Source organism: Pongo pygmaeus, chromosome 2, assembly GCF_028885625.2.
Source record: "Pongo pygmaeus isolate AG05252 chromosome 2, NHGRI_mPonPyg2-v2.0_pri, whole genome shotgun sequence".
NCBI classification, from domain to species: Eukaryota; Metazoa; Chordata; class Mammalia; order Primates; family Hominidae; genus Pongo; species Pongo pygmaeus.
This window is the reverse complement of record NC_085930.1, coordinates 165,769,205-165,796,188: the sequence shown is the minus strand read 5'-3', so window position 1 is coordinate 165,796,188 and position 26,984 is coordinate 165,769,205. Positions and strand designations below refer to the sequence as shown.

Sequence of the window (26,984 nt, the reverse complement as noted above, 5' to 3'; positions counted from 1 at the left end):
CAATAAAAAACAAAACCAAAGTAGGGAAAGGACACCCTATTCAACAAATGGTGCCAGGATAACTGGCAAGCCACATGTAGAAGAATAAAACTGGATCCTCATTTCTTTTTTTTTTTTTTCAAGATGGAGTCTCACTGTCACCCAGGCTGGAGTGCAGTGGCGCAATCTCGGCTCACTGCAGGCTCTGCCCCCCGGGTTCATGCCATTCTCCTGCCTCAGCCTCCCAAGTAGCTAGGACTACAGGCGCCCGCCACCTTGCCCAGCTAATTTTTTGTATTTTTAGTAGAGACGGGGTTTCACCGTGTTAGCCAGGAGGGTCTCAATCTCTTGACCTCATGATCCACCTACCTCAGCCTCCCAAAGTGCTGGGATTACAGGCGTGAGCCACCACACCAGGCTCATTTCTTACCTTATACAAAAATCAACTCAATATGGATCAAATACTTAAATCTAAGACCTGAAAGAATAAAAATTCTAGAAGATAACATTGGAACTCTTCTAGATGTTGGTGTAGTCGTTAAGTTCATGACCAAGAACCCAAAAGCGAATGCAACCAAAAACAAAGATAAATAGATGGGACTTAATGAAACTAAAAAGCTTTTGCACAGCAAAAGAAATAATCAGCAGAGTAAACAGACCGCCCACAGAATGGGAGAAAATATTCATAAACTATGCATCCAACAAAAGACTAATATCCAGAATCTACAAGAAATTCAAACAAATCAGCATCAAGAAAACAAATAACCCCATCAAAAAGTGGGCTAAGGACATGAATAGACAATTCTCAAAATAAGATATACAAATAGCCAATAAACATAAAAAAATGCTCAACATCACCAATTATCAGGGAAACACAAATCAAAATCACAATGCGATACCGTATTATTCCTGATAGAATGGCCGTAATTAAAAAATCAAAAAATAATAGATGTTGGTGTGGATGTAGTGAAAAGGATCACTTTTACACAGATGATGAGAATGTAAACTAGTATAACCACTATGGAAAACAGTGTGTGGAGATTCCTTAAAAAACTAAAAATAGAACTATCATTTGATCTAGCAATCCCACTACTGACTTCCCAGAGGAAAAGAAGTCATTAAATGAAAAAGACATTTGTGCATGCATGTTTATCACAGCACAATTCACAATTGCAAAAATATAGAACCAGCCTAAATACCCATCAACCAACAAGTGGATAAATGAAATGCGGTATAGATACATCAGGGAATATGACTCAGCCATAAAAAGGAATAAAATAATGGCATTTGTAGCATCCTGGATGTGGTTGGAGACCATTATTCTAAATGAAGTAATTCAGAAATGGAAAACCAAATATTGTATGTTCTCACTTGTAAGTGGGAGTTAAGCTATGATGATACAAAGGCATAAGAATAATATAATGAACTTTGGGAACTTGGGGGGAAGGGTGGGAGGGACTTGAGGGATAAAAGACTACACACTGGGTACAGTGTATACTGCTCAGGTGATGAATACACTAAAATCTCAGAAATTACCGCTAAAGAACTTATCCATGTGACAAAAGACCACTTGTGCTCCAAAAACTATTGAAAAAAAAAAGTTTTTTATAAAAATCACATATAACAAGCCAAGGAAAAATGTCTGCAACACATGTTAAAAATTATAGCTTTATTTTATAAGGAGAACTACTAGTTTATTAAAAAGCTTCCCCCCAAAAAAATGGTCAGAGGTAGTATATGAAAAAGCAAACTGCAAATGACTGATAAGCATATGAAACAAATGTATGACCATTTAGCAATAACATAATTCTAATGAAAATAGATATCCTTTTTTTAAAAAAAGAGAACACTGAAAGACAATACCAAGAAATCAGAAAAACAATTTGAGATATAAATTACAATTTTACCAAAGAGAAAGATATTGTAAAAAAGAACAAAACAGAAATTCTGGAACTGAGGAATTCATTGAATGAAATGCAAAATATATTTGAAAGCTTAAATAATAGAGTAGATCAAGTAGAAGAGAAGGCAACAGAAAATGAATGGATTAGAAAACCTATTTAACAAAATAACAGATGAACACTTCCCAAGTCTAGCAAGAGATTTAGACTTCCAGATACAGGAGGCTCAAAGATCTCCAAATAGATAAATTCAAAAAGGTCTTCACCCTAGCAGATTATAGTTAAAATGTCAAAGTCAAAGACTAAGAGAATATTCTAAAAATAGCAACAGAAAAGTGTCTAATCACTTAAAGGAATCCCCATCACACTAATAGCAGATTTCTCAGCAGAAACTTTATGGGCCAGGAAAGAATGGGATGATATTCTAAAAGTGCTGAAAGAAAAATCTCCTAACTAATATAGTAAGGATACTGTATCTAGTAATGTTATCTTTCATAAATGTAGGAGAAATAAAGTCTTTGCCAGACATGCAAAAGCTGAGGGAATTCATCACCACTAGATTGGTTCTACAAGAAATGCTTAAGGGAGTCCTACACCCAGAATTAAAAGGACAATAAATACCACCATGAAAACACACACAAAATATAAAAACCACTGGTAGAGCAAACACACAAACAAAGAAGAGATACAAACTCAAAGATTACTACAGAATATCACCAAACCCCAGTGATAAACAAAAAGGGAGAAAGAGGGGAACAAAGGACATACAAACCAACCAGAAATCAATGACAAGAATATGCCTTTGCATATCAATAATAACTTTGAATATAAACAGAGTAAATGTTCCCTTTAAAAAATATAGACTGGCTGAATGGATTAAAAAACATGACACAATTATATGCTGCTTACCAGAAAATCATCTCACCTGTAAAGACATATAGAATGAAAAGAAAAGAGATGGAAAAAGATATTCCATGCAAAGGGAAACCAAAAGTGAACAGGAGTAGCTATACTTATATCAGATAAAACAGACTTTAAATCAAAAACAGTAAAAAGACACAAAAAAGGTCATTATATAATGATAAAGGGATCAATTCATCAACAGCATATAACAATTCTAAACCAACACCAGAGCACCCAGGTAGATAAAGCAAATTTTAGATTGGAAAGGTGAGACAGACTCCAATATGTTAATTACTGAGGACTTCAACACCCTACTTTCATCATGAGACAGAAAATTCACAAAAAAACATTATATTTAAGCTGTACATTAAACTAAAGGGACCTAACAGACATATACAGAACATTTCCTCCAACAGCTACAGAATACACATTCTACTTACCAGCACATAGAATATTCTCCAGGATAGACTATATGTTAGGACACAAAATAATTCTCAATAAATTTTTAAAAATCAAAATTATATCAAGTATTATCTCAAAACACAATATAATAAAACTAAAAATCAATAACAAAGGGAACTTTGGAAACTGTACAAATACATGGAAATTAAACAACACGCTCCTGAACAACTTTGGGTTAAAGAAAAAATTAAGGAGAAAATAAAAAACTTCTTTGAAACAAACAAAATTTGAAATACAACATTCCAAAAACCTATGGAATTTAGCAAAAGCAGTGCTAAGAGGGAAGCTTTTAGCAATAAACACCTATATCAAACAGTAGACAGATTTCAAATCGATAATCTAGCTATACATCTGAAGGAACTAGAAAAGCAAGAGCAAACCAAATCCAAAATAAGTAGAAGGAATGAAATAGTAAAGACTGGAGCAGAACTCAACAAAATAGAGACTACAAAAATAAAATAAAATAAAAAGGATCAAAGAAATGAAAAGTTGATTTTGACAAGATAAACAAAATTGACAAACCACTTGCTAGACTAATCCAAAACAGAGTGTGAGAAAACTCAGATAAATAAAATCAGGTATGAAAAAGAAGACGTTACAACTGATACCACAGAAATACAAAAGACAACTATAAACACCAACAAACTAGAACACCTAGAGGGAATGAAAAAATTTCTGAACACATACAACCTCCCAAAATTGAATTAGGAAGAAATGGAAAATCTGAACAGACCAATAATGAGCAATGAGACTAAATCTGTAAAAAAAAAAGTCTCCCAACAAAGACAAGTCCAGGACCAGACGGTTTCACTGCTGAACTATACCTAACTTTCAAAGAAGAACTAATACCAATACTCTCAAACTATATTCTCAAAAACTGAAGAGGAGGGAATTCTCCTTGCCTCATTCTATGAGACCAACATTACCCTGATAAAAAAAAAAAAGCCAGACAAGGACACAACTAAAAATGAAATTATGAGCCAATATCCCTGATGAACATAAATGCAAAAATTCTCAACAAAATAGTAGCAAACCAAATCCAACCACACATCAAAAAAATACATCATAATCAAATGGAATTTATCCCAGGGATGCAAGGATAGTTCAACATACACAAATCAATAAATGTGATATATCACATCAAAAGAATGAAGGACATAAAAATATGATTATCTCAATTAATGCAGAAAAAGTATTTGATAAAGTTCAATGTCCCTTCATGATAAAAACTCAACCAACTAGGCATAGAAGGAACATATCTCAACATAATAAAGGCCATATATGACAAACTCACAGCTAACATCATTCTGAATGGGGAAGAGCTGAAAGCCTTTCCCCTAAGACTGGAATAAGACAAGGATACACACTTTCACTATTCCTATTCCACTCAGTACGGTATATCCTAGCCAGAGCATCAGGCAAGAGAAAGGAATAAAAGGCATTCAAATTGGGAAAAAAGTCAAATTGTCCTCTTTGCTGATGATATAATCTTATATCTAGAAAAACCTAAAGACTCTATCAAAAAAACTCTTAGATCTGATAAAAATAGTAAAATTGCAGGAAATAAATTAACATACAAAAATCAGTAATGTTTCTATATACCAATAACGGATTAGCTGAAAAAGAAATCAAGAAGCCAATTGCATTTACAATAGCTCCAAAAAAACATCTAGAAATAAATTTAACCAAGGAGGTGAAAAATCTTTACAAGGTGAACAAAACACTGATGAAATAAAGAAGACAAAAAGAAATGAAAAGACATTGTATGCTCATGAATAAGAAAAATTAGTATCATTAAAATGACCATAGCAATGACCAAAGCAATCTACAGATTCAATGCAGTCCCTTTCAAATACCAATGTCATTTTTCACAGAGTTAGAAAAAAATCTTAAAATTTGCGTGGAACCAAAAGAGTCCAAAAAGCCAAAGCAATCCTGAGCAAAAAGAACAAAGTTGGAAGCATCGCACCATCTGACTTCAAAATATATTACAAGGCTACAGTAATTAAAACAACATGCAACTGGCATAAAAACAGACACATAGACCAAGAGAACAGCATAGAAAATCCAGAAATAAACTGACATATTTCCAGCCAGAGGATTTTCAACAAAGGCACCAAGAACACACACTGAGGAAAGGACACCCTCTTCAATAAATGGTACCGGGAAAATTGGATATCCACATCCAGCAGAATGAAATTGGACCCCTCTCTCACCATATACAGAAATCAACTCAGGATGGGCTAAAGACTTAAATGTAAGACCCCAAACTATAAAACTACCATTAGAAAACATAGGTAAAATAATTCAGGACATTGATCTAGGCAGAGACTTTATAGCTAAGACCTCAAAAGCACAGAAAACAAAAACAGAAATAGACAAATGGGACTATATTAAACTAAGAAGCCTCTACACAGCAAAGGAAACAATCAACAGAATGAAGAGACAACCTGCTGAATGGGAGAAAATACCTGCAATCCATTTGTCTGACAAGGGAGTAATATCCACAATATACAAGAAATTAGAAAAAAAACCTTAGCAGTAAAATACCAAATAATTCAATTAAAAAGTGGGCAAAGGACATGCAAAGGCATTTTTCTAAAGAAGACATACAAATAGATAACAGGTATATGAAAAAATGTTCATCACTACTAATCACCAGGGAAATACCAATCAAAACCATGAGATATCATCTTACCCCAGTTAGAACAGCTACTTTATTAAAAAGAGAAAATAATAACAGATGCTGGTGAGGATGCAGAGAAAAGGGAGCCCTTATACATTGTTGATAGGAATGTAAATCAGTACAGCCACTATAGAAAACAGTATGGAGATTTCTCAAAACACTAAAAACAGTACTACCATACAATCTAGCAATCCCACTACAGGGCATTTATCCAAAGGAAAAGAAATCAGTGTATCAAAGGGATACTTGTACTTGAATGTTTATTGGAGAATTACTCATAATAGCAAAGATATGGAATCAACCTAAGTGTCCATCAATGGAAGAATGGATAAAGAAAATGTGTGATATACATACACAATGAAATACTATTCAGACATAAAAAAGAATGAAATCATGCCATTTGCAGCAACATGGATGGAACTGGAGGTCATTATGTTAAGTGAAATAAACCAGGAACAGAAAGTTAAATGCTGCATGTTCTTACTTATATGCGGAAGGTAGCAAAAAAAGTTGACTCATGGAAGTAGAGAGAAAATTGATAGATACTAGAGGCTGAGAACGGTGTATGGTGGGAGGGGGAGTGAAAAGAGGCTGGTAAATGGGTACAAACATACATTAGATAGAAGGTATAAGTTTCAATGTTTGATAGCAGAGTTAGGTGACTCTCGTTAATAACAATGTATTATATATTTAAAGTAGCTAGAAGAGATAATTTGAAATATTCCCAACTTAGAAATTATAAATTTATAGAAATTATAAAAACTCAAGGTGATGGATACCACAAATACCGTGACTTGATCATTACACATTCTATGCATCTCTTCTCCCTTCTTCCCTGCTTCCTTGTCACACTCTACCCCCAATTTGTGCAAGGAAAGTATTAGTAATTTTTCACTTTTCCTCTACCTGTTTCTTTGCTTCCCTTTGTGAGCTCAGGCACAGGCATTCCACAGGGTGCCTGCTCTCTGGCAGTAGGTAAGATACATTCCTCATCTTCTGAGGGCAGACAGTGACAAAGCCCGGGAGTAATCATATATAGGTGACAAAACTCAATACAGAAAAATTCACATCCGTTAATAGAAAAATGAAATATACATTCTAGGAAATTATTATGATTCATCTTTTAAATTATATTTGAATAAACCACTTTCCAACCATCTGAAACCACATAGACGCAAAGGAAGAAATGCCTTTCACAGCTCTCTAAGCATTTATCTGAGTACAAATATTAGAGAATTCAGTGTGAGTAAGGTTGCCTGCTGAGAACAGGACCTGAAATCCCGGGAGGCATATTAAAAGCCAGTATAAATGATGCAATTCGTGGCAGACAGCCATCTATCTATACGCATACATGCATTATTGTTAATGGAAAACAGAGGTATCAGCAAGAGCTACACTGTTCACATTTCTCCTTTCTTGACATGGAAATCATTTACAATATACAACAACACATAAGCTCAGTACCTTCCAGTAGGTATACAAATATTCCTATGTTATGTACAGTGGTAAAATAAAAATGAAATATAGTATGAAAATCTTGGCTTCATGACTTATCTCACGTATCTCAATCACTCAGCATATTATTTAACACCTACGATGCACCTACCATTATGCAAGATCCTATGGGTAATACAAGGGCAGATAAAGATATAGTTTCTATTCTGAAAGATAGTGACATATTTAAAAGCTGAGACTGAAGAACACAAACACACACACAAAATACAAAATAAGACAGTATATACCTATTTGCTGCATGTTTAAAAATATAAGTGCTACCCAATATCAAAAAGAGATTATTGTGGACTGGAGTAACCGGAGGTAACAATATAAAAAAGAAGAATCTTCAAGTATAAAAATAATTTAACCACAAAGAGAAAAATCAAAAAGGTAGTTCATTTTGGCCAGGGGGAAAAACATGTACAAAATACTGAAAAGGGAATGGCCTCAGAGAGTTTCATACTATTGGCAAAAACCTCAGTTACCTTTGCACCAACCTAATAACTCAAATCTGTATCAAAATTGTAGACTTTTTTGACATATAGAAATGAGTTATTTCCTTAAAATTAATCATAAGTCCTAGGACAGTTCCAGATTGAGTTTATTGTTCAAGAATAATTACTGATAGCACCTCCTTTTACTCAAAAAGTTTCCAATTTGGACTACAAATTTTATAGTCATCTTACTTATAATAAGCTATCTCAGCAGAGAATTATACTACTTGACATCCTTTCATTTAATAATAGTTCTTTTGTTTTGAACATCATTGGCAAGACCATTTGCCAAGATACATCCTTTATTCTGACTTTTATAAAGTATTTCATTTTCTAAATTACCAGAGATACAGCAAATATTGACCCGAATGTTTATGTATCTCTTTAAATTAAGTCCAGAGGCTGCTCTCTTAGGAGATTTCATTTTTAGAATCCAAATGAAACCTGTAACTCAGAGCCCTTCTTAAGGAAATATCCTTTTCAAACTTCAATCAACATCATCATCAAGAAACACTTGTTGGGCATTTACTATATGAAGGACAGTATGCAGGGTACATAGAGTTGGGTGTGGGGAAGGGGAATACAAAAAATATAAAATACAGTCTCTATTTTCCAGTAGTTTATAATCTACTGGTTGCTGTCCATCCATCCATCTACCTACTCACCCATCTATCCATCCACCCATCCACCTACTCATCCATCCAGCCAGCCATCTGCCCACTGATTTACAATCATAAAACATCATATCAATAGGTACCAAATAAGTTATGTAAGCACTACATGCACCTATCAGGGATTGCATTTGGCTACATATAACAGAAACCAGACTATAGTATATTAACGATATAGTGGTTAATTATTTTCACATAGTAAGAGGTCTGGAGAGAGGCATTTCAGGGTGGGGACAAGGACACCAAGATATCATCGACGACTAAGAATCCTTCTGTCTTTCTTAAAATGTCATGCTCATCCTCACAGTAATCTCACCATTGCAAGAAGACCAATCTGCCTCCAGCCTGTCCTCTGCATTTTGGGGAGGAAGAGGAAAAAGGAAGAAACAAAGGAAAGAAGTGGTGCAAAATTTCCCAGAACCCCCCAGCAGATTTTCACTCACATCTCATTGAACAGAACCTTCACAGAAAGTCATCCTTAATTTCAAGGTAGGTTTAGAAAGTAAGTGTCTGGCCTTTCCAGCATCTAAAGAGAAAGTTAAGCTCTTCTGCCTACAAATATCAGACAAAGGAGAATTCCTCAAACATAGCAAGCATATGTTTTTCATATCTGCTCATAAATGAATTAATTCAACAAATATTTTCAGAGCATTACTATGTGCCAGACACTGTTAGGTGCCAGAAATAGATAAAGCAAAGAATCAGACTGGTTTTCATGGAACTTAGCCAGGAATGCAAACATTAAACAAATAATTGTATTCAAGGAGCATTATAAAAGGGAAAACAAAGGATGTTCATGGGAACCCCATTAGAGGTCGGCAAATGCCTTCCTGATGATCTGGCATCTCAGCTAAACCCTGAGAAAAGAGGTATATAATCTCTTAGCAGAAAGAGGTAGCAAAAAGAAGTAGATAATCTCTTAGAAAACAGGAAAAAAAGTGTAAGGTGACTGAAAGAGAGTGAGGCTGGAGGGATAACCAAGGGTGAGAGATCACCCAGACTCTCAGACCACAGAGAAGATTTTGAGCCTTATTCTAAAGAAAACATGAACCTATGACAGATACAATGATCAAATATGCATTCTGACACAACCACCAGGTTGCAGAATAAAGAATGAATTGATTATGGGCAACAGGGAGATGATAGGGGGATGACTGTAGATGTGCAAACAAAGGATGGACTAGCATGGTGGTTGAATGAATTGATAAACATACGGACAGATTCAAGAAATATTTAAGAGGAAGGTGATACTGGAAGAATCAAAGATAATGCCCAGGATGGATGATAATCATAATTACATTATATAAGCCATTCATATGTTTTATTAAATCTATATAAGATACAAATCTCACACATCCCCATCTAATACTCAGAGTAACTCTGTGACAAAGGTAGTATTAGTATTCCCATTTTACAGACTAGAAAACTGAGGCAAAGGGCATTTAAGTAATTTGCCCAAGTCCAAGCTACTAATAACTGGTGCAGCCAGGATTCAAATCCAGGCAATCTGATTCAAAACCCAGCCTCAACACTACCTTAATGCTGCAGAGTGATGATGGGGGTAACATATGCTAAAGTTAGGAACACAAGAGTAGCAGGCAGAACACAAGTAGGAGGAGGATAAGCAGTTCACTTTGGGACACATTAAAGCTTGTGATACAGCCAGGTGAAGATGTTAAAAAAAGAGCTGAAGAGATTAGTCTGGGGCTCACAAGAAAAGTTAGAAGTGCAAGTGGTGATTCAGAAGCCTACCTCAAGAGAGGGTAACTAAAGCTTCAGGGCTGAATAAAAGCAACTGGAAACTGAAGAGAGAATGTAGAATAAAAATGGAAGAGAGCTGTGGACAGGTCCCTGGAAGTCTCCAGTATTTACATAGCAGGAGGAAGTGGAGAGGCCAAAAAAGGACAATAAGAAGCAATAGGTATCATGAAAGGCCACATAAAAAATGAGAATATGATATGAAAGTAAAATAAGAGAGTGTTTTAGATAGAAGGGGTAAAATACTGTGTCAAATGCTATTAAGAAGTCAAGAAAGACAAATAACTAGCATACTTTTTGGATTCAGTAACATGGAAATAAATGATGATCTGAATTAGAACTTTTTGAAATGTTGATGAATGAAACCAAATTACAGTGAACTGAGGGATGTATGGATGTGAGAAAATGAAAGCAGTAAGTCCAGGTAATTTATTCAGTAAGAATGGCATGAAAAGGGGGAGCTAAGAAAGTATCTGGAAGATGCCTCAGTTTAAGTGAAGATTTCGTTGTTTATTTGGAGTCCTGAGGAAATACTGTTGGAAAAGAAGGAGTTTGTAGAGAAAGAAAAGATGAAAATACCTTAAAAAGAGGAAATAATAGGCACTGCCAGATTCCTGGCAGCCAGGGTACTTGTATGAAGAGTGTGGTTAACTGGAGTCATCCACATTAGGAGTTTTTCCAGCTGATACGATGGAAGGATAATGTAAATGGGACTTGAAGATACTGTCAAAGGATGGCTGACATAAAAAACATGGCATCTAAGCTGGATAAGGAAGAAAGTGATAACAGAAAAAGAAAGAGAGAAGGTAGAGGCATCAGTAGACTTCAGGATGCAATGAAACTGATCAAGTTGGACAATGAGAAGCACACAAAGAATGGGATGTCTAAATTAGTGACTTCAAATGTGGAGCCACTTTAGTTGATTAAAATAATTTTCCATCTCACTACATCTTCACTTTAGTTTAAAATGTGGCAAATAACACATGAAGATTTCTTGTTGAGTTCTTCACAATGTTTCTAGGGACAACTTCCCTAACAGTTCTGCCAACTCAACCAACCCTGGTTGAGTTGCTAACACTGGATGGCTTTTTGTACAACTGGGTTTCTTCAGTCCAAGAAGACAAGGCTCAAGATCTGGTGTGCCTTGTCCCTTTAAAATAGGTGCCTCCAATGACAGTCTCTTCACTCTACCATAACTTACCATAGCTGTATTTGTTTGGTTTCTTCAACTAACCTGAATAGTGATATCATACAAAAGAGAAAGATAAAGAATTTGACCAGCTGTGTGAGCATCATTATTTAATCTCTTTGTGTTTGCTTAGCCATCTGTAAAATGGATATAAGAGTTGTGGATCATACCTTAGTCAATGAGTTAATTCATTTTTCTCCAATTTGAAAGCTGTTCCCAGTTATAAACATGTAAATAATATGTAAAGAATCTGAGAAAAATTCAAATTGTCCACTTTTGTGAAGGTGCATTAATTCAAACCTGCAACAAATAAAAATTAACCTATTCTTAAGCTAAAATAACATGATCTGACTTGTTTGTTCAGGCGTTATGGTAAGCGAGGCAGTAAGGAGAAGGGTGGAGGGATGAGGGTCAAGAGAAAAGCTAACTGAAAGACAAGCCAGAGGTGCATTCTTTAAAATAATTTTGCTGCCTCCTTGATGAAGAGCAGCATGGAGTCCAGCATTAGACGGGGTGGCCACCTATTGCCTATTAGGACTGGCTTCAGATACATAGCTAGTAGAAGTTCTCACCAGAGCCTAATTACGCTACTGAATTATCTCGCTTAGACTTCCTGGGGATTTCTTCCAGTGTTAAGTCAGCCTTGCTTAAATAAGCAAACAAAAAACCCACCTCCCCAACCCCTGTCCTATTCGTACTCCTAAAAAAGGCTATGAGTATGAAAATCCCTGGAGCTCAGGTAAAAGGATTTGCTGGAAAGCCAAACTTAACTTTTGACCCTTGAGGTCGACATATTCAAATTCTTGTTTTTTGTCCAACATCTCCCTCCCTTTTCCCTCCTATGTTGTTAATTTTATTATGCCCTTTTAAATCACTGCATATCCTTTCTGCAAAGAAAGGGGATATAATAAATAAAAGTAATAATTAAGTTCTACAGTTATGCTTTCCATAAAATCTCTACTCCACTGAGTGGAACTCCACCGGCTGTGAACTTAACCAAAGCTGGGCTAGACTTTGGTTAAAACACCAATTAAACTGGAATTAATTGTGGGAGAGCTGAGATTAGGATATTTCCTAGACTCAAGAACTTCCTTTGTGAAATTAGTCAATATTTAGATATCCAAGTTAGGTATGAAAGTGACAATATTTATAGGGAGAAACAGTATGCTACTAACCTTAGTTAACAAACATAGGAAAAGGAAAAAGGAAGGTGAGGGAAGTGAAAGGTAACTGAATTCCTACCAAGCAATGAGTAATGTGTGTATCATCCCTGTGAAGCAGCTCTTTCTCCGTCCATTTCACAGATGATGAAACCAAAGCACAGAAAGATTAAGGGGCAAAGTCATAGGATTAGGTATTAGCAGAGCCTGTACTCTTTATACCACATCATACACTGCCTCCCTTCGAATTCATTCTTATAATTCCCACTATATTTATGCCAATAAAAATCATATTTTATTTGTTATAATAATAAGTAACTAATTTTAAGCAAGGGAAATTCAAAGTGGAAAGATGAATAGAAAAAATAATAAGTGGCTGGGCCTGAAACTGCGGATTAAAAAGCTTTGGGAGAAAAAGAATCTTAAAAAGACAAAGCAGAAAAAAATGTTCCTTATTTTGGTAACCATGTTGCTACAGCAATATCATAATTATACACGAAGGGCTTTCAAAGTTATGCTGGTAATAAAAGATATACACATATACATAGGTCTATCAATATTGTTAAATAAGTATCAATCTCCATAAACTTGCCAGTTTTAGTAACAAGGAAACCCAGGTAAACATTATTTATACTGATAGTAAAAACACCTGTCAACTTCTATTTACTGTTTGCACATGTTCATGGAGAGAACAAATAAAAGAAAATAGTATGTTCTATACCTAAGGACTTTGGTCTGGAGCACAATCTAGTGTTGGTGTGGGAGAAAAATGAAAAGATAATAAAAAGATTAGCTGATCTTAGATCTACATGTTATAAATAAGCTTGTTTAGGTTCCTCAAAGTTCAAGTAATGCATAGTACAAACATCAATGTAATAAATTCATACCTACACATCTAGACAAAAAAAGTGATATGAACTTCTAGATTTATTTTTTAATGGCCCTGTGTCTACTGGAGCCATTTTTCAATGGCCCAAAAATGAATGTTTTTCCACAATGGTACTCAACGTTTTTTCCCTGCCTTTCCCATTTCCCTATGCCCGAGCAGACTTCCATCAGTAACAGTCCTCATTTTACTGTAGGAATTCTTACCACGCCCCAAAATGGGCAAATCAGAATCTCAAGAGAGATGTGAGGGATTGAAAAGGCCCCAGAGATTGAAAATAGTTCCCTAGGAAGTAGGCCCCACCCCATAAGAACTACAGTTCTGCATCAGTTATTCGTTCTATCAAATCTTGATTATTCAAAATTAAGTTGTCCCAATCATTTTTAGCATAAGTGCCCCTTACACTACTTCCATAAACACCAAAAAGTGCTGCAAAAGTACAAAAAGCAGAAGCCTGGATGAGACATGTATAAAAGATAAGACCTTTTACAAAGGGAGTTGTTGATGTATTTATTTTCTCAAGATACTATTTTTCTTCCTCTCAATGAATGAAATTAAGAATACACATTATACTCTGGAGAAAAATCTAATGGCCCAGTGAGGCAGGCCCTGATAGTTCTGTTTCCTTTTCTTCCTTACAACAGTACCTGATAATTGTTTCAGGGAGCAACAAGCCAACACCCTGCAGCCAATGCCTCAGACTCCTCTGCAGTCATGACCAATAGCACATAAGGTGAAACTTTCTGAAAAAGTTTTTGATCTCCTAATATAAGCATTTCCCCTGACTGCTTCCCCCTTCATATTCCTGCCTAGAAATTAAACATGATATCTGGTGATACAGAAGCCATCATGAAATCATAAGACCAGTATGAGGCTAAAAGCCTACTTACTGAGGAAGACAGAATGAGAGATAGAAAGGGATTGAGTTCCTGGTGACATCACTAAGCTGCCCATACCCTTTGTTCTTCCTTCAAGAAATAAACCTTTGTCCATTTAAGCTACTTACTATAGATTGTATTCCTAACTGATCCAGCCAGCCTAGGTTGGAGGTAGGTAGGTTTAGCAGGGAAGGAAAATGACTAACAAAAGCTGCCTTGTTTGCCCCATCACCCTCGACTCCAGCCAGGTACACTTATTTCCTCCAATTCTCTCCATTTGTAAATTCAGACATACTCTCTGCATTAATTTGGTCTCAAACTGTAGACTCAGTCCGGCTCTCTGGACCTATGGTACCTACCTTAGGTAGCCCTATCCTTGGGCTGACTGCTCTAAACTGACTTATCTGGCTCACCTAACATGAGATAATTGCCAACCAAACTCTTAAGTGCTGTCCCTCATAAACAAGCCTACATTACTGTGGATTAACTCTCCATATGACAGTCTCAATTTGGCATAAGCGGAGGAGAAACTGAAGAGGAAATGTTTAACAGCCACTTAGAGATGCATTTTATTGTGTAACTACTGACTTCTGTAATCTACTGATATTTGTGAGAATTTAACCAATTACCTTCTTTAGAAATATTCTAAGTTACTCAAAACAATATTTAATTTGACTAAAAAACCAACCCAAGATTTCCACCAAGATGGAGTAGTCCCATTGTTCCCAAATCCTCCTTACAACTGAAACACCCCGAACATAACATAAGCAGCATAGAAAGACTCTGAAAAGTGGAAAGAAGGCAGATGGCCTAGGGACCTTTGCACTTGATAAATACCAAGGCAATAAAATCCCTGAGTTTTCTTATTGACTCTCATATATCCCAGACAAGGTGCTGTCGAAGTCTCCAACCCAGAACCACCAACAGCCATAGATAAAAAAGAGCTCCAAGAAAAATTTAATCCACCTAGCTGAGTAGAGGAAGGGCGACTGAATGACAGAAAGTATTCTTGGCAGTACTTGCCATACTCCAGCCAAACACCAACAGTATAGATCAGTGGTTGCTAAGTGTTAATGGGGAAGGAGGATGTATAGGCAGAACACAGAGTATTTTTAGGGTAGTGAAACTGTTCTGTATGAATGAAACTATTCTGTATGAATGAAACTATTCTGTATTCTGCAATGGTGGATAATGTCTTTATACATTTGTCAAACCCCTTAGAATGTATAATACCAAGAGTAAAACGTAATGTAAACTGTATATTTGGGGTGATGATGATGTGTCAATGTAGCTTTATCAACTATAAAAAAATGTATCATTGTGGTGTGAAGAGGAGGCTGTGTGAGTGTGGGGACTGTGTTATATGAAAACTTTCTGATCCACTCAATTTTGCTGTGAACTTAAAACTGCTCCAAAAAATAAAGTTTATTAATTTGTTAAAAAGTCAGTATAAAACGTTTGTGAAGTGTAAAGATACAAACTATAATTTTTTAAATCCATGTTAGAAAAATTTAAGGTCAAGAAGGATATTCTATATCAGCAAAACATATAAAATCTAAAAAGATGGTTTTATATACCCCCATGAACTTAATTTTGACATAGACAGAAACTAACAAATCCATATTCATTTTGAAGGACTTCAATATTCCCTTATGATTTTTCAAATGAAATTGACAAAACTAAGTAAAAATATATGTAATTTGAATACTGCAATTAACCAGTGTAATTTAACGGATCTATTAGAAAGTTCTATCCATTAAAAGGAGACTATGTACCCTTTTGAGTAACTACAGAATATTTCCAAAACTTATTGTTTATTAAACTCTTAATACGTTCTCCCAAATAGGTTATATTCTCTTCAATCTGGAATAAAAATAGACATAGATAAAAGGATAGCCAAAAAACAACCTATCCATTTAGAAATTTAAAAACACTCCTTCAAGTATTTCTTGGATTAAAAAGGAAATAAAAACTAAACTTCATCTTATTTAGAAGTAAATGAAAATAAAATACTATTATCAAAAAGTTTGTTGTTGCCAAAGATTGTTGCCACAGGAAAACTTAATAGCTTTAAATTTATTTATTAGAAAAAGAGACTGAAAATAAATTAACCAAAGATTTCAACTCAAGTAAGTAGAAAGAAAATTAAACATTAAAGAAAGGATAGAAAACAGATTTTTTTTTTTTTTTTGAGACAGGGTCTCGCTGTGCCACCCAGGCTGGAGTGTAGTGGCATGATTCTCAGCTCACTGCAGCCTCCACCTCCCAGGTTCAAGCAATTCTCCCACCTCAGCCTCCCAAGTAGCGGGGGTTACAGATGTCTTCCACCACACCCAGCTAATTTTTGTATTTTTAGTAGAGAACAGGGTTTCACCATGTTGGCCAGGCTGGTCTCAAACTCCTGACCTCAGGTGATCTGCCTGTCTCGGCCTCCCAAAGTGCTGGGATTACAAGTGTGAGCCACTGTGCCTGGCCTGATAAATATAAATTTTAAAAAGGAACATATTTGATTAATTTAAACAAAAATATGGTTCTTTAAAAAGGCCAAAATAGACAAATTTTCCTAGGAAAAAAGCTCTCTCTCCCTCTGCCCTTCCCTTTCTTTCTTGTCTCTTTCTTGTCTCTTTCTCAATCAAACACAAAAAAGCTACCCAAGGAAAGAGAAATGGAGTCATAACAGATACAGAGGAAAGCTTCTAAATAAGAGGATACTATATAATACTAAACATCAAGAAATTTGAAATGCCAAGTGAAATGCTTGATTTTCCAGGAAAACATTTCCAAAACTGACTCAAAAAGAGGTAAAAATCCATAAGTAAACCAATAATTACAGAGGAAACATAATAGGTCATCAAAATTCAACCAACCCTCCCCTACAAAATACATTTTTAATGAAGATCTACCAAAGCTTCAAAGAACAAAAAAATTCATGTGCTATTCAAGATGTCTGGTGCACACCAAAGCCGAAAGCCTTCTTAATTTATTAGAAAAGATAAGTATAACCTAGTCTGTATGCCACAAGAAAAGAAAACTATAGGCCAACCTCACCTGTGAACACAGACGCAAATAGCTATGTAAAATATTAGCAGCATTATTTCAAAAGAACAATGCTCTTCATAAACTATTTCACATATCACCATTAGCATGGGCAATTTTGTTAGTGTTACAGAAACAAAACACTTTTATTTTAATAAAGAAATTATCTCAAATCCAAAACTTCTTGAGTGTCAGCATGATTTTCAAAGGAAACACTCATTAGTGCATTTCGCATTTTGGATTTTCAGATTAGATGCTCAACTGGTATGTATTTTGAAAATATTCCAAAATCCAAAACACTTCTGGACCAAAGTACTTTTATCCAATGCTTTTATCCAAAGATAAAAGTTACTCAACCTGTAGCTATATACTTATTTTTAAAATCTTCTATTTATGGCAAGTGATAAGTGTTTTTCCACTTACTATATGCATAGAAATACATATATTTAAGGGATAATTCACAGAAAAATAGAATAGTGCAAAGTACTTATAGCAGTGGCAAGAATCATGAAGAAGGCAAGCAAATACATGCGACTTTGGGAACCCTGAAATACATAACATGACCAAAATGGCTTTCTATCAAAAATGTAAGTTTAGCTTCATATTAGAAAATCCATTAGTATGATTTACTATATTAACAGATTAAAGGAAAACAAATCATATGATCATCTCAATAGAAGAGAGAAAAGCATTTATTAAAATTCAATAGTCACATGATTTTAAATAAACTTAAAGAACTAGAAATAAAAGGAGGAATTCCTTAAATTGATAAAAGGTATCTTTAAGAAACCTATAGCAGATGTCCTTTTTAAAACAGAAACATCCTAGGCAGGATTGCATTACATTAGAAATAAATATAAAGATGCATTCTACAAGTTTATTATTCAACACTGTTCTACAGGTCCAATCTAATTTAATAAGACAAGAAAAAGGAGGAAAAGGGTATAACTATTGGAAATAAAAAGATGACAGGCACTATTTGCATATGATGTGACTGTTTTACATGTATGTGTGTGTTATAAACATATATGACAAATATTCAAGAAAATTAAAAAATTCAAACAACTAATAAAAGAATTCAATGAGGAAGCTCACTATGGAAATAAATAGCATTCAAAAAAATGTAATAAAAAGACATCTTTCCCAAAAGCAACAAAAATATGTCCAAGGATTAAACTAATACACAATGTATTTAAAAATTATAAAATTGTATTGAAGGATTTAAAGAACATCTGAATAAATGGGGAATCCATGTTCCAGGATAAGAAGCCTTAAGATTATAAAGATGTCAATTATCCAGATAATATAACTGCTCTAGAAAGTAAATGCAATCCCAGTCTAAATCATAACACAGCATGTTTTATGGAATTGGACAAGCTGATTCTAGAGTTCGTCCAGAAAAGAAAATATACTAAAAAGCCAGGGTAACCTGAAAGGCAAACCAAACACTTGTCATACAAAATGTCAAAAACATATTATAAAGCTAAAGTAGTTAAGTGTGGCCCTGACTCAATGATAGACAATAAATCAATAACACAAAACAGAGCATCCAGAAATATGCTAGAAGAAAAATTAATAGGTGGCATTTCGAGTCAAGGGAGAGAGGATGAAGAATTTAATAACTGATATTGGGCCAACAGCCAGACATCTGAGAAACAACAAACATGAAACTGGAAATCTACCTCAAATTATATACAAAATTAATACTAAATAGATTAAAAAGCTAATTCTAATACTATAAGTTTTAAACACATGTTGTTGTTTCTCCTTGCGTGAGTCTATTCCCTCTTCTTCTGATAACAGTACTCTAACTTCTCTTTAGTGACTACCTTTGCTTTCTTTGTATGAAGTCTTCAAAGAACTATCAATCAAGGCTCCCCCTTTCATCAGGCTAAGGGGGTGGAATTGGAGGGTGGTCACATAAAAGAAATAAAGCCAGTGAGACTCTTCTGAGATTTGAATCTTGAAGGGAATGATGCAAGGAAAAAAAAGTTGAGTGAATTTACCCCAGATTTCCCAGATCCCTGAACAAGCTCTGTTTCTAGTCCATTTCCAAGGCCAGGGTTCTTGAGTTTTTCCTTTCTTCCAATGAGCTATCACCTCATACTCTTCCAATAAATTCTCTTTTGTGTTTAGGTTAGTGTCAGATAAGTTTCCATTGTTTGCAACTAAAAGAACTTGACACAAAACTCTTAACCAACCAGAATCTGGCACAGGACATTATTAAAATTTTAAAAACATACAGCAAAAAAATACAATGAAGTGAAAGGACAAGCAACCATGAGAAAATATTAACAACATATATAAACACAGTATAATGCCAATATTATATTAAAAGCGCCTACAAATAAACAAAAATAAGCAAATAACCCAATAACATGGTCAATATATGTATATAGGTAATCAATATAAATGTCTAATACACAAACAAATGTTCAGCTTCGTTGGCAAAAAACAAATACTAATTCAATAACCATGAGGTAACATTTTTCACTCAAGAGATTGAAAAAAATTAAGACAACCCCAATATTAACAAAATGTAGGAAAGTGGTCACTTCATCAACTATTGGCCAAATGTAAGTTAATGCTATTTTCTCAAAGGACTACTTGGTATAATACCCATCAAAATTTTAAAATGGCATTTGCTTTCTTTCAGTAGTTTCACTTCTAGAAATTTATCCTTTGTAACAACATATGTTCACAAGAACATAAATACAAATACTACATGTAATAACAAAAATTGGAAATAGTATAAATGTTGAAAAGAAAATTGATTAAGTAAATTATAGCATATTCTTGGTAACAAAAATGTTGGTGCAGTTAAGAACAAGGTAGATCTACATACATTAACATGGAACAATTTCCAATATATATAGTTAAGTGGCAAATGTCAGCAGCACAACAATATGTTTGATATACTGCTAATGTTAAAACTAGTCTATTAAAAGATAAAGATATAAACTACATATATTAAGAAAATAAGGCTGGGCGCAGTGGCTCATGCTTATAATCCCAGCACTTTGGGAGGCCAAGGCAGGCAGATTACTTGAGCCCAGGAGTTCGAGACCAACATGGGCAACATAGCAAAACAGCATCGCTAGAAAAAAAAAAAAACTACAAAATACAAAAATTAGCCAGGCATGGTGGTGTGCACCTGTGGTCCCAGCTACTCGGGAGGCTAAGGTGACAGGATAGCTTGAGTCTAGAAAGTCAAGGCTGCAGTGAGCCGTGATAGTGCCATTTCACACCAGCCTGGGCAACAGAGAAAGACCCTGTCTCAAAAAAAAAAAAAAAAAAAAAGAAACAAAGAAAGAAAAGAGAAAAGAAAATACATTTGTAATAAAGGTAAAGGTACAATAAAGGATCTAGCAAGACATACACCAAATCATTAAAAGTGATTTTTGGCTGTGCACAGTGGCTCACGCCTGTAATGCCAACACTTTGGGAGGCCCAGGTGGGCAGATCACCTGAGGTCAGGAGTTTGAGACCAGCCTGGCCAACATGGTGAAACCCTGTCTCTACTAAAAATATCAAAAAATTAGCCGTGCATGGTGGTGTGTACCTGTAATCCCAGCTACTTGGGAGACTGATGCAGGAAAATCGCTTGAACCTGGAAGGCAGAGGCTGCAGTGAGCTGAGATCACGACACTGCACTCCAGCCTTGGTGACAGAGCAAGACTCTGTCTCAAAAAAAAAAAAAAAAAAAGTGATTTTTACCTCCAGTAAGAATACAATCAGTACAATCAGCAGGGTACCAGTAAGAATACAATCAGTACAATCAGCAGGGTACCAGTAATAGTATAATCAGCAGGGTACAAAGACTTTCTTGCCTTATTATTTATTCTCTATACTTCTTTTACTTCATGTGTTTATGTCTTACATGTATAATACATTTTATTAAAGAAAGTAAGGTGTGAATACACCAAACAAAAGAATCCCTGACAGGTAAAACCCCTCCAAATTAAAAATTGTAAACAATACTTCAAATTTTTAAGCTTTTCCATGAAAATATCATAAAATACTTTATTATTCAGATGTGAAATTAAAGAAACTATAACAACTTTTTTTGGTAAAAAACTAAGAAATATCTGGCTCAACTGGCATTTAATGCAAATATATATTTTTATATAAAATTTTATAATAAAATTTAATAAAAGCATTTAATCCAAAGAGACTTAAGCAAGTTTCCACTACATAGACATGTTATTCATTAAATTTATTCATTAAATTCATTAACTCAAGGTCTCTTAACATTAACTGTCAATACTTTAAATCAAGAAATTTTCATTCATAGGAAAAACTATAAAACACCAGCAAAAACTCTCCTGTGTAGGCTCACTGAAGTGTCTTTAGGCAGACTAGATTGCTGATTAGATTCTACAAAATTAGAAACCCATTCTTTAATTTATTTCCAATTCCAATAATTTAAAATCACACACTAATTTGAATGTCTTGGCATCTTTTTCAAAACATGAAAGCCTTATTCTACAAATCTAAAAATCCCAAAGCCATTTAAAAATAAATGTATGAAAAACCATCAAAATTAATCTGATTTTTGATAGATTAATTTTCCTAATAATAAAACGTAAGATATATACCTGGGAAAAAAATGTGAATGTCTCAGCTGGTGGTTACTAAATTAATTGGTTTCTAATTTTTCAGATAGTAAATGTATGCCTCAAAAGAAAGCAAACTATAATAATTATATTTAGTAATTATTAATATAATTAAGAAACAAACAAATGTATTAAAGTATAAACTATACCTGATGTAGAGAAATTTTAGAAAAACATTCAAAGTGTATTTATTTCCTGTAGCTGTCATTCAACTAAATAAATGATAGAAAAGAAAAACATACTCAACCTTTCTGTTTTAGATTTGTTATCAATTTTGTACTGTTCAAGTTCTTGGCGAAGAGAATGCAGTTTTTCTTGAAGTCTCTTTTCACGATCTACACTTCCTTGATAAAATTTCATCTCTTTTTCCATTGCTTTCACTTTTTCTTCCATAGCCTTAAATTCATGAAGAATTAGATAGCTGACTCCACAGTACTTACAAACTTTTTCTTCAGGCAACATCTAGGAAACAGAACATACACTTACTAAATATTTTTTAATTCTGAAAAATAAAAGTTCAACTGAAGATATTGTAGCCATGCTGGTTGAATGAAGTAAATATATAGTATACTATGCCTTGGAGCAATAATTACAACATTGCTCACACTTGTATAAAAAATTTTAAACTGGCATATTCAGTCTGACACAAAATCTTGGGATTAGAAAAAGATCTTTCAGAACAATTGTTTCTCCATGGTATCTCTAAGAAAGATTTACTCTTGAAATATTTTCCATAAAATAAAACCAAAAATAGTGAAAAATTTATAATCTTTATAATTCTGGTTTTAAGATGAATTTTCCACGAAGTGGGAGGAAATCACTGTTCTTTAATTGCAAACTGCTCTGTTCTCCTGGCTTTTTCAGATCTTAATTTCCTCATCTGTAAAATTATGACATTACACCAAATGAATTCTGTTTCTGTTCAGTTTCAGCATTTTATGATTTTTACAGAAATTTAACATTCTGTCATAAATCTACAAATAGGAAAAATACTTTGAACCTAATCTCTTCTCCCCAAGTCAGTTCTTAGTAGGTACGGTTATACCCATTTTACAGATTTTTTTAAAAAAAACTGAGACTACTGAAGTTAAATAACCAGCTGATTTGTGGAGAAGCTGGGATTAAAACTCAGGTCTATTTAAAACCAGCACCTGTGCCTTTAACCATCTGTATTATATTTATCTATCACATGTATATTGGATAGATCCTCTTCCTTCCTTCAGATAAAGTGTTGTGTGACTTTTGGCCAGCATAGGTCCAGTGAAAAATGAAATTTTAGCCAAGTCAGAAGGGAGATAGTTCTTTTTTCTGTTTCAGGTATAAATATTTCTCAGTAGCCTCTGCTTGTTTTCCTATTCATAAAGGATAAGAGATGGCTTCATAAAATGCTTGCTCCAGGGCACTACATTTGAAATTAACTCTTGGATTATCCAAGATTTACTCTTAAAGTAACCTCCCTTGAAACTATAGAAACTGTTCCTGTAGCTAATAGTAATGCCACCATATCTGCCTACCAATGTCATTACACAAATGTTAACTGGAAGAAAAAAATAACAATTTTTATAAAGTAAAATTTGGCTCCTTTAAACTTTAATAGTAAAAATTTTAAATTAAAAACCATAATACAGTATTGTGGGATATAAATTAATGACTATATCAACTATCTAATTGCCACTATATAAAATGTATAGATTTATAAAAGTAATCATAAAGATAATCTGGTTCAAGCTCTAGATGGATTCAATTCCGTTAATCTACTTCAACCTAAATATGTTGTTGCCTATTCTTTATTTTAACATCCCAAATGACGGGAAACTACTTTCTAAAGCATTCTGTTCCATCTTCTGCCAGTTGTGTCTCTCAGGAAATCCTTTCTTAGGCTCATCACAAATCTGCCTCCCTGAAGTGTGCACCAGTTCCAGTCCTCTTAGAAACCATGTGGGACATCCCCAGTCCCCTTTCACATGAAGGTATTTCTAATATTGGAAGACAGCTATCAGGAACACTCCATGTCTTCTCTTCTCTGGGTCAACACTTACAATTCCTTCAGCTGAATTTCTTCCTCATTCTAGATTTCTCGAAATTTTTTCCAGTGTTCTACATGTGTTTCAAAGCATGGTGCCCAAAATGCAATAGTTTAGTGTCGCTGGTCTCACTAAAACAGCATAAGAGAAGACTAAAACTTCTCTCATTCTAGTATCTCATTACTAATATCATTGTAATACATTCTAATGCAACCTTAGATCTCATTGGTTTTTAATATTTTAGCAATTATATTTTGCTTTTATATACTATAACTGGCTTTATGTTAAATAAAACCCCTGATTTTTAAAATACTGCAGTGCAAACCAATGTCTCATTACACTGAATATACCAATTATTTCCTTTCTATCTATGTTTCCGTTTTAGAGAATCCACTTTCCGCAGCCCTGGCTGCTATGTTTGGCAATGTGACTAAGACTCCCTCCACCCATCTACCCTAGCCATGGCTGACTGGTGAACCAGGATTGGACATCAGACCCAGAAGAACCAAGCCCAAGCTGGTATGAGCCAACTGGGCCTGTAATTGTTGAAGATTCAGGCACTTAGGTCACCTTTGGCACAGCCATAAGACAGAAACTATCATGCACAAGATACAAAGTAACTAACATAACTAAAATTCTGAGACATAAATGAGTAGATACAGAGACAGAAGCTGAGATGAGGACACTGTAGCTCCAGAAAGAGAGAGAAAATAAGGAACCAGCCACTGTCTTATACCCCAAACTCTTCCAGTTCCTCACTTCAGTCCCTCTTGAGTCGTGGCTGCCCTACTTGCCATTTGGAATTCATGCCCAATCTTCCTCTACTATTTTCTCTTTTCTCCCTTAAGCTCCATATTCCTTGCAACCAATACTTCCCATTCTATTATGTGAGCATTTGGCTTTTCAGAGCCAAGTACAGAACTACAGATGTAAATGTAAATATATACAAATACATAAAATATATAAAAATATATATCTTATATTATCTTAGACTCACATATATTTGCGTATATAACATAGATATTTGCATTTCTCTGATGGCCAGTGATGATGAGCATTTTTTCATGTGTTTTTTGCCTGCATAAATGTCTTCTTTTGAGAAGTGTCTGTTCATATCCTTCACCCACTTTTTGATGGGGTTGTTTTTTTCTTGTAAATTTGTTTGAGTTCATTGTAGATTCTGGATATTAGCCCTTTGTCAGATGAGTAGTTGCTAAAGTTTTCTCCCATTCTGTAGGTTGCCTGCTCACTGTGATGGTGGTTTCTTTTGCTGTGCAGGTCTTTAGTTTAATTAGATCCCATTTGTCAATTTTGGCTTTTGTTGCCATTGTTTTTGGTGTTTTAGACATGAAGTCCTTGCCCATGCCTATGTCCTGAATGGTATTACCTAGGTTTTCTTCTAGGGTTTTTATGGTTTTAGGTCTAACATGTAAGTCTTTAATCCATCTTGAATTAATTTTTGTATAAGGTGCAAGGAAGGGATCCAGTTTCAGCTTTCTACATATGGCTAGCCAGTTTTCCCAGCACCATTTATTAAATAGGGAATCCTTTCCCCATTGCTTGTTTTTCTCAGGTTTGTCAAAGATCAGATAGTTGTAGATATGTGGCATTATTTCTGAGGGCTCTGTTCTGTTCAATTGGTCTATATCTCTGTTTTGGTACCAGTACCATGCTGTTTTGGTTACTGTAGCCTTGTAGTATAGTTTGAAGTCAAGTAGTGTGATGCCTCCAGCTTTGTTCTTTTGGCTTAGGATTGACTTGGCAATGTGGGCTCTTTTTTGGTTCCATATGAACTTTAAAGTAGTTTTTTCCAATTCTGTGAAGAAAGTCATTGGTAGCTTGATGGGGATGACATTGAATCTATAAATTACCTTGGGCAGTATGGCCATTTTCACGATATTGATTCTTCCTACCCATGAGCATGGAATGTTCTTCCTTTTGTTTGTATCCTCTTTTATTTCATTGAGCAGTGGTTTGTAGTTCTCCTTGAAGAGGTCCTTCACATCCCTTGTAAGTTGGATTCCTAGGTATTTTATTCTCTTTGAAGCAACTGTGAATGGGAGTTCACTCATGATTTGGGTCTCTGTTTGTCTGTTATTGGTGTATAAGAATGCTTGTGATTTTTGCACATTGATTTTGTATCCTGAGACTTTGCTGAACTTGCTTATCAGCTTAAGGAGATTTTGGGCTGAGACGATGGGGTTTTCTAGATATACAATCATGTCATCTGCAAACAGGGACAATTTGATTTCCTCTTTTCCTAACTGAATGCACATATACCCTAAAACTTAAAGTATAACAATAAAAAATAAATAACATAGATATATATGTCTTAGACATAGTTATTGCCTTTGATTATTACCTTAGTTATTGCCATTGGTATCCAGGAAATTCTAAGCATTATGTCTTTTGCAAAGTTGATCCTTATAAGTCATTTTATGTATCTCACTCTCTGATTTTAAAATGCTGAATTGACTAACTTGAGGACAGAACTCCACAGCATGTCATATCACATTGGTTGATACTGTTCTATTATTCATCACATTTCAGGTACAACTCTTAATCTGATCATTAAATTATCCAATTATCTTTGTCACCAGCCTATATTTATTTTATATACTGTCTTCAGGAATATTATGACAAACTTTGTCAAATGTTTTCATAAAGTCCATATATTCTATGCCTAATATGGTTCCTGGATCTAGTAATCCTACATAAAATGAAATGGCAAAGCCTACATGCTTGCTCTCAGTGAACATAAAATTGGCCCAAGGGTTATTGTTTTGTCTAATATATCCTCACAAATCACCCTTTCATAATATATTCTAAATCTTGTCCGGGATT

The 26,984-nt window shown here is 34.6% G+C and overlaps 1 protein-coding gene across 4 annotated transcripts in view; it reads right to left on the bottom strand.

Moving 5' to 3' along the window:
• The window catches only part of LEKR1 (leucine, glutamate and lysine rich 1), a 214,577-nt gene that overhangs the window by 164,912 nt on the left and 22,681 nt on the right, over window positions 1-26,984 (bottom strand). For all 4 annotated transcript variants that reach the window (XM_054483977.2, XM_054483979.2, XM_054483980.2 and 1 more), the window contains one exon: window positions 22,364-22,578. In XM_054483977.2, coding sequence (XP_054339952.1) covers window positions 22,364-22,578 — 215 coding nt within the window. The remainder of the gene's footprint in view (window positions 1-22,363; window positions 22,579-26,984) is intronic.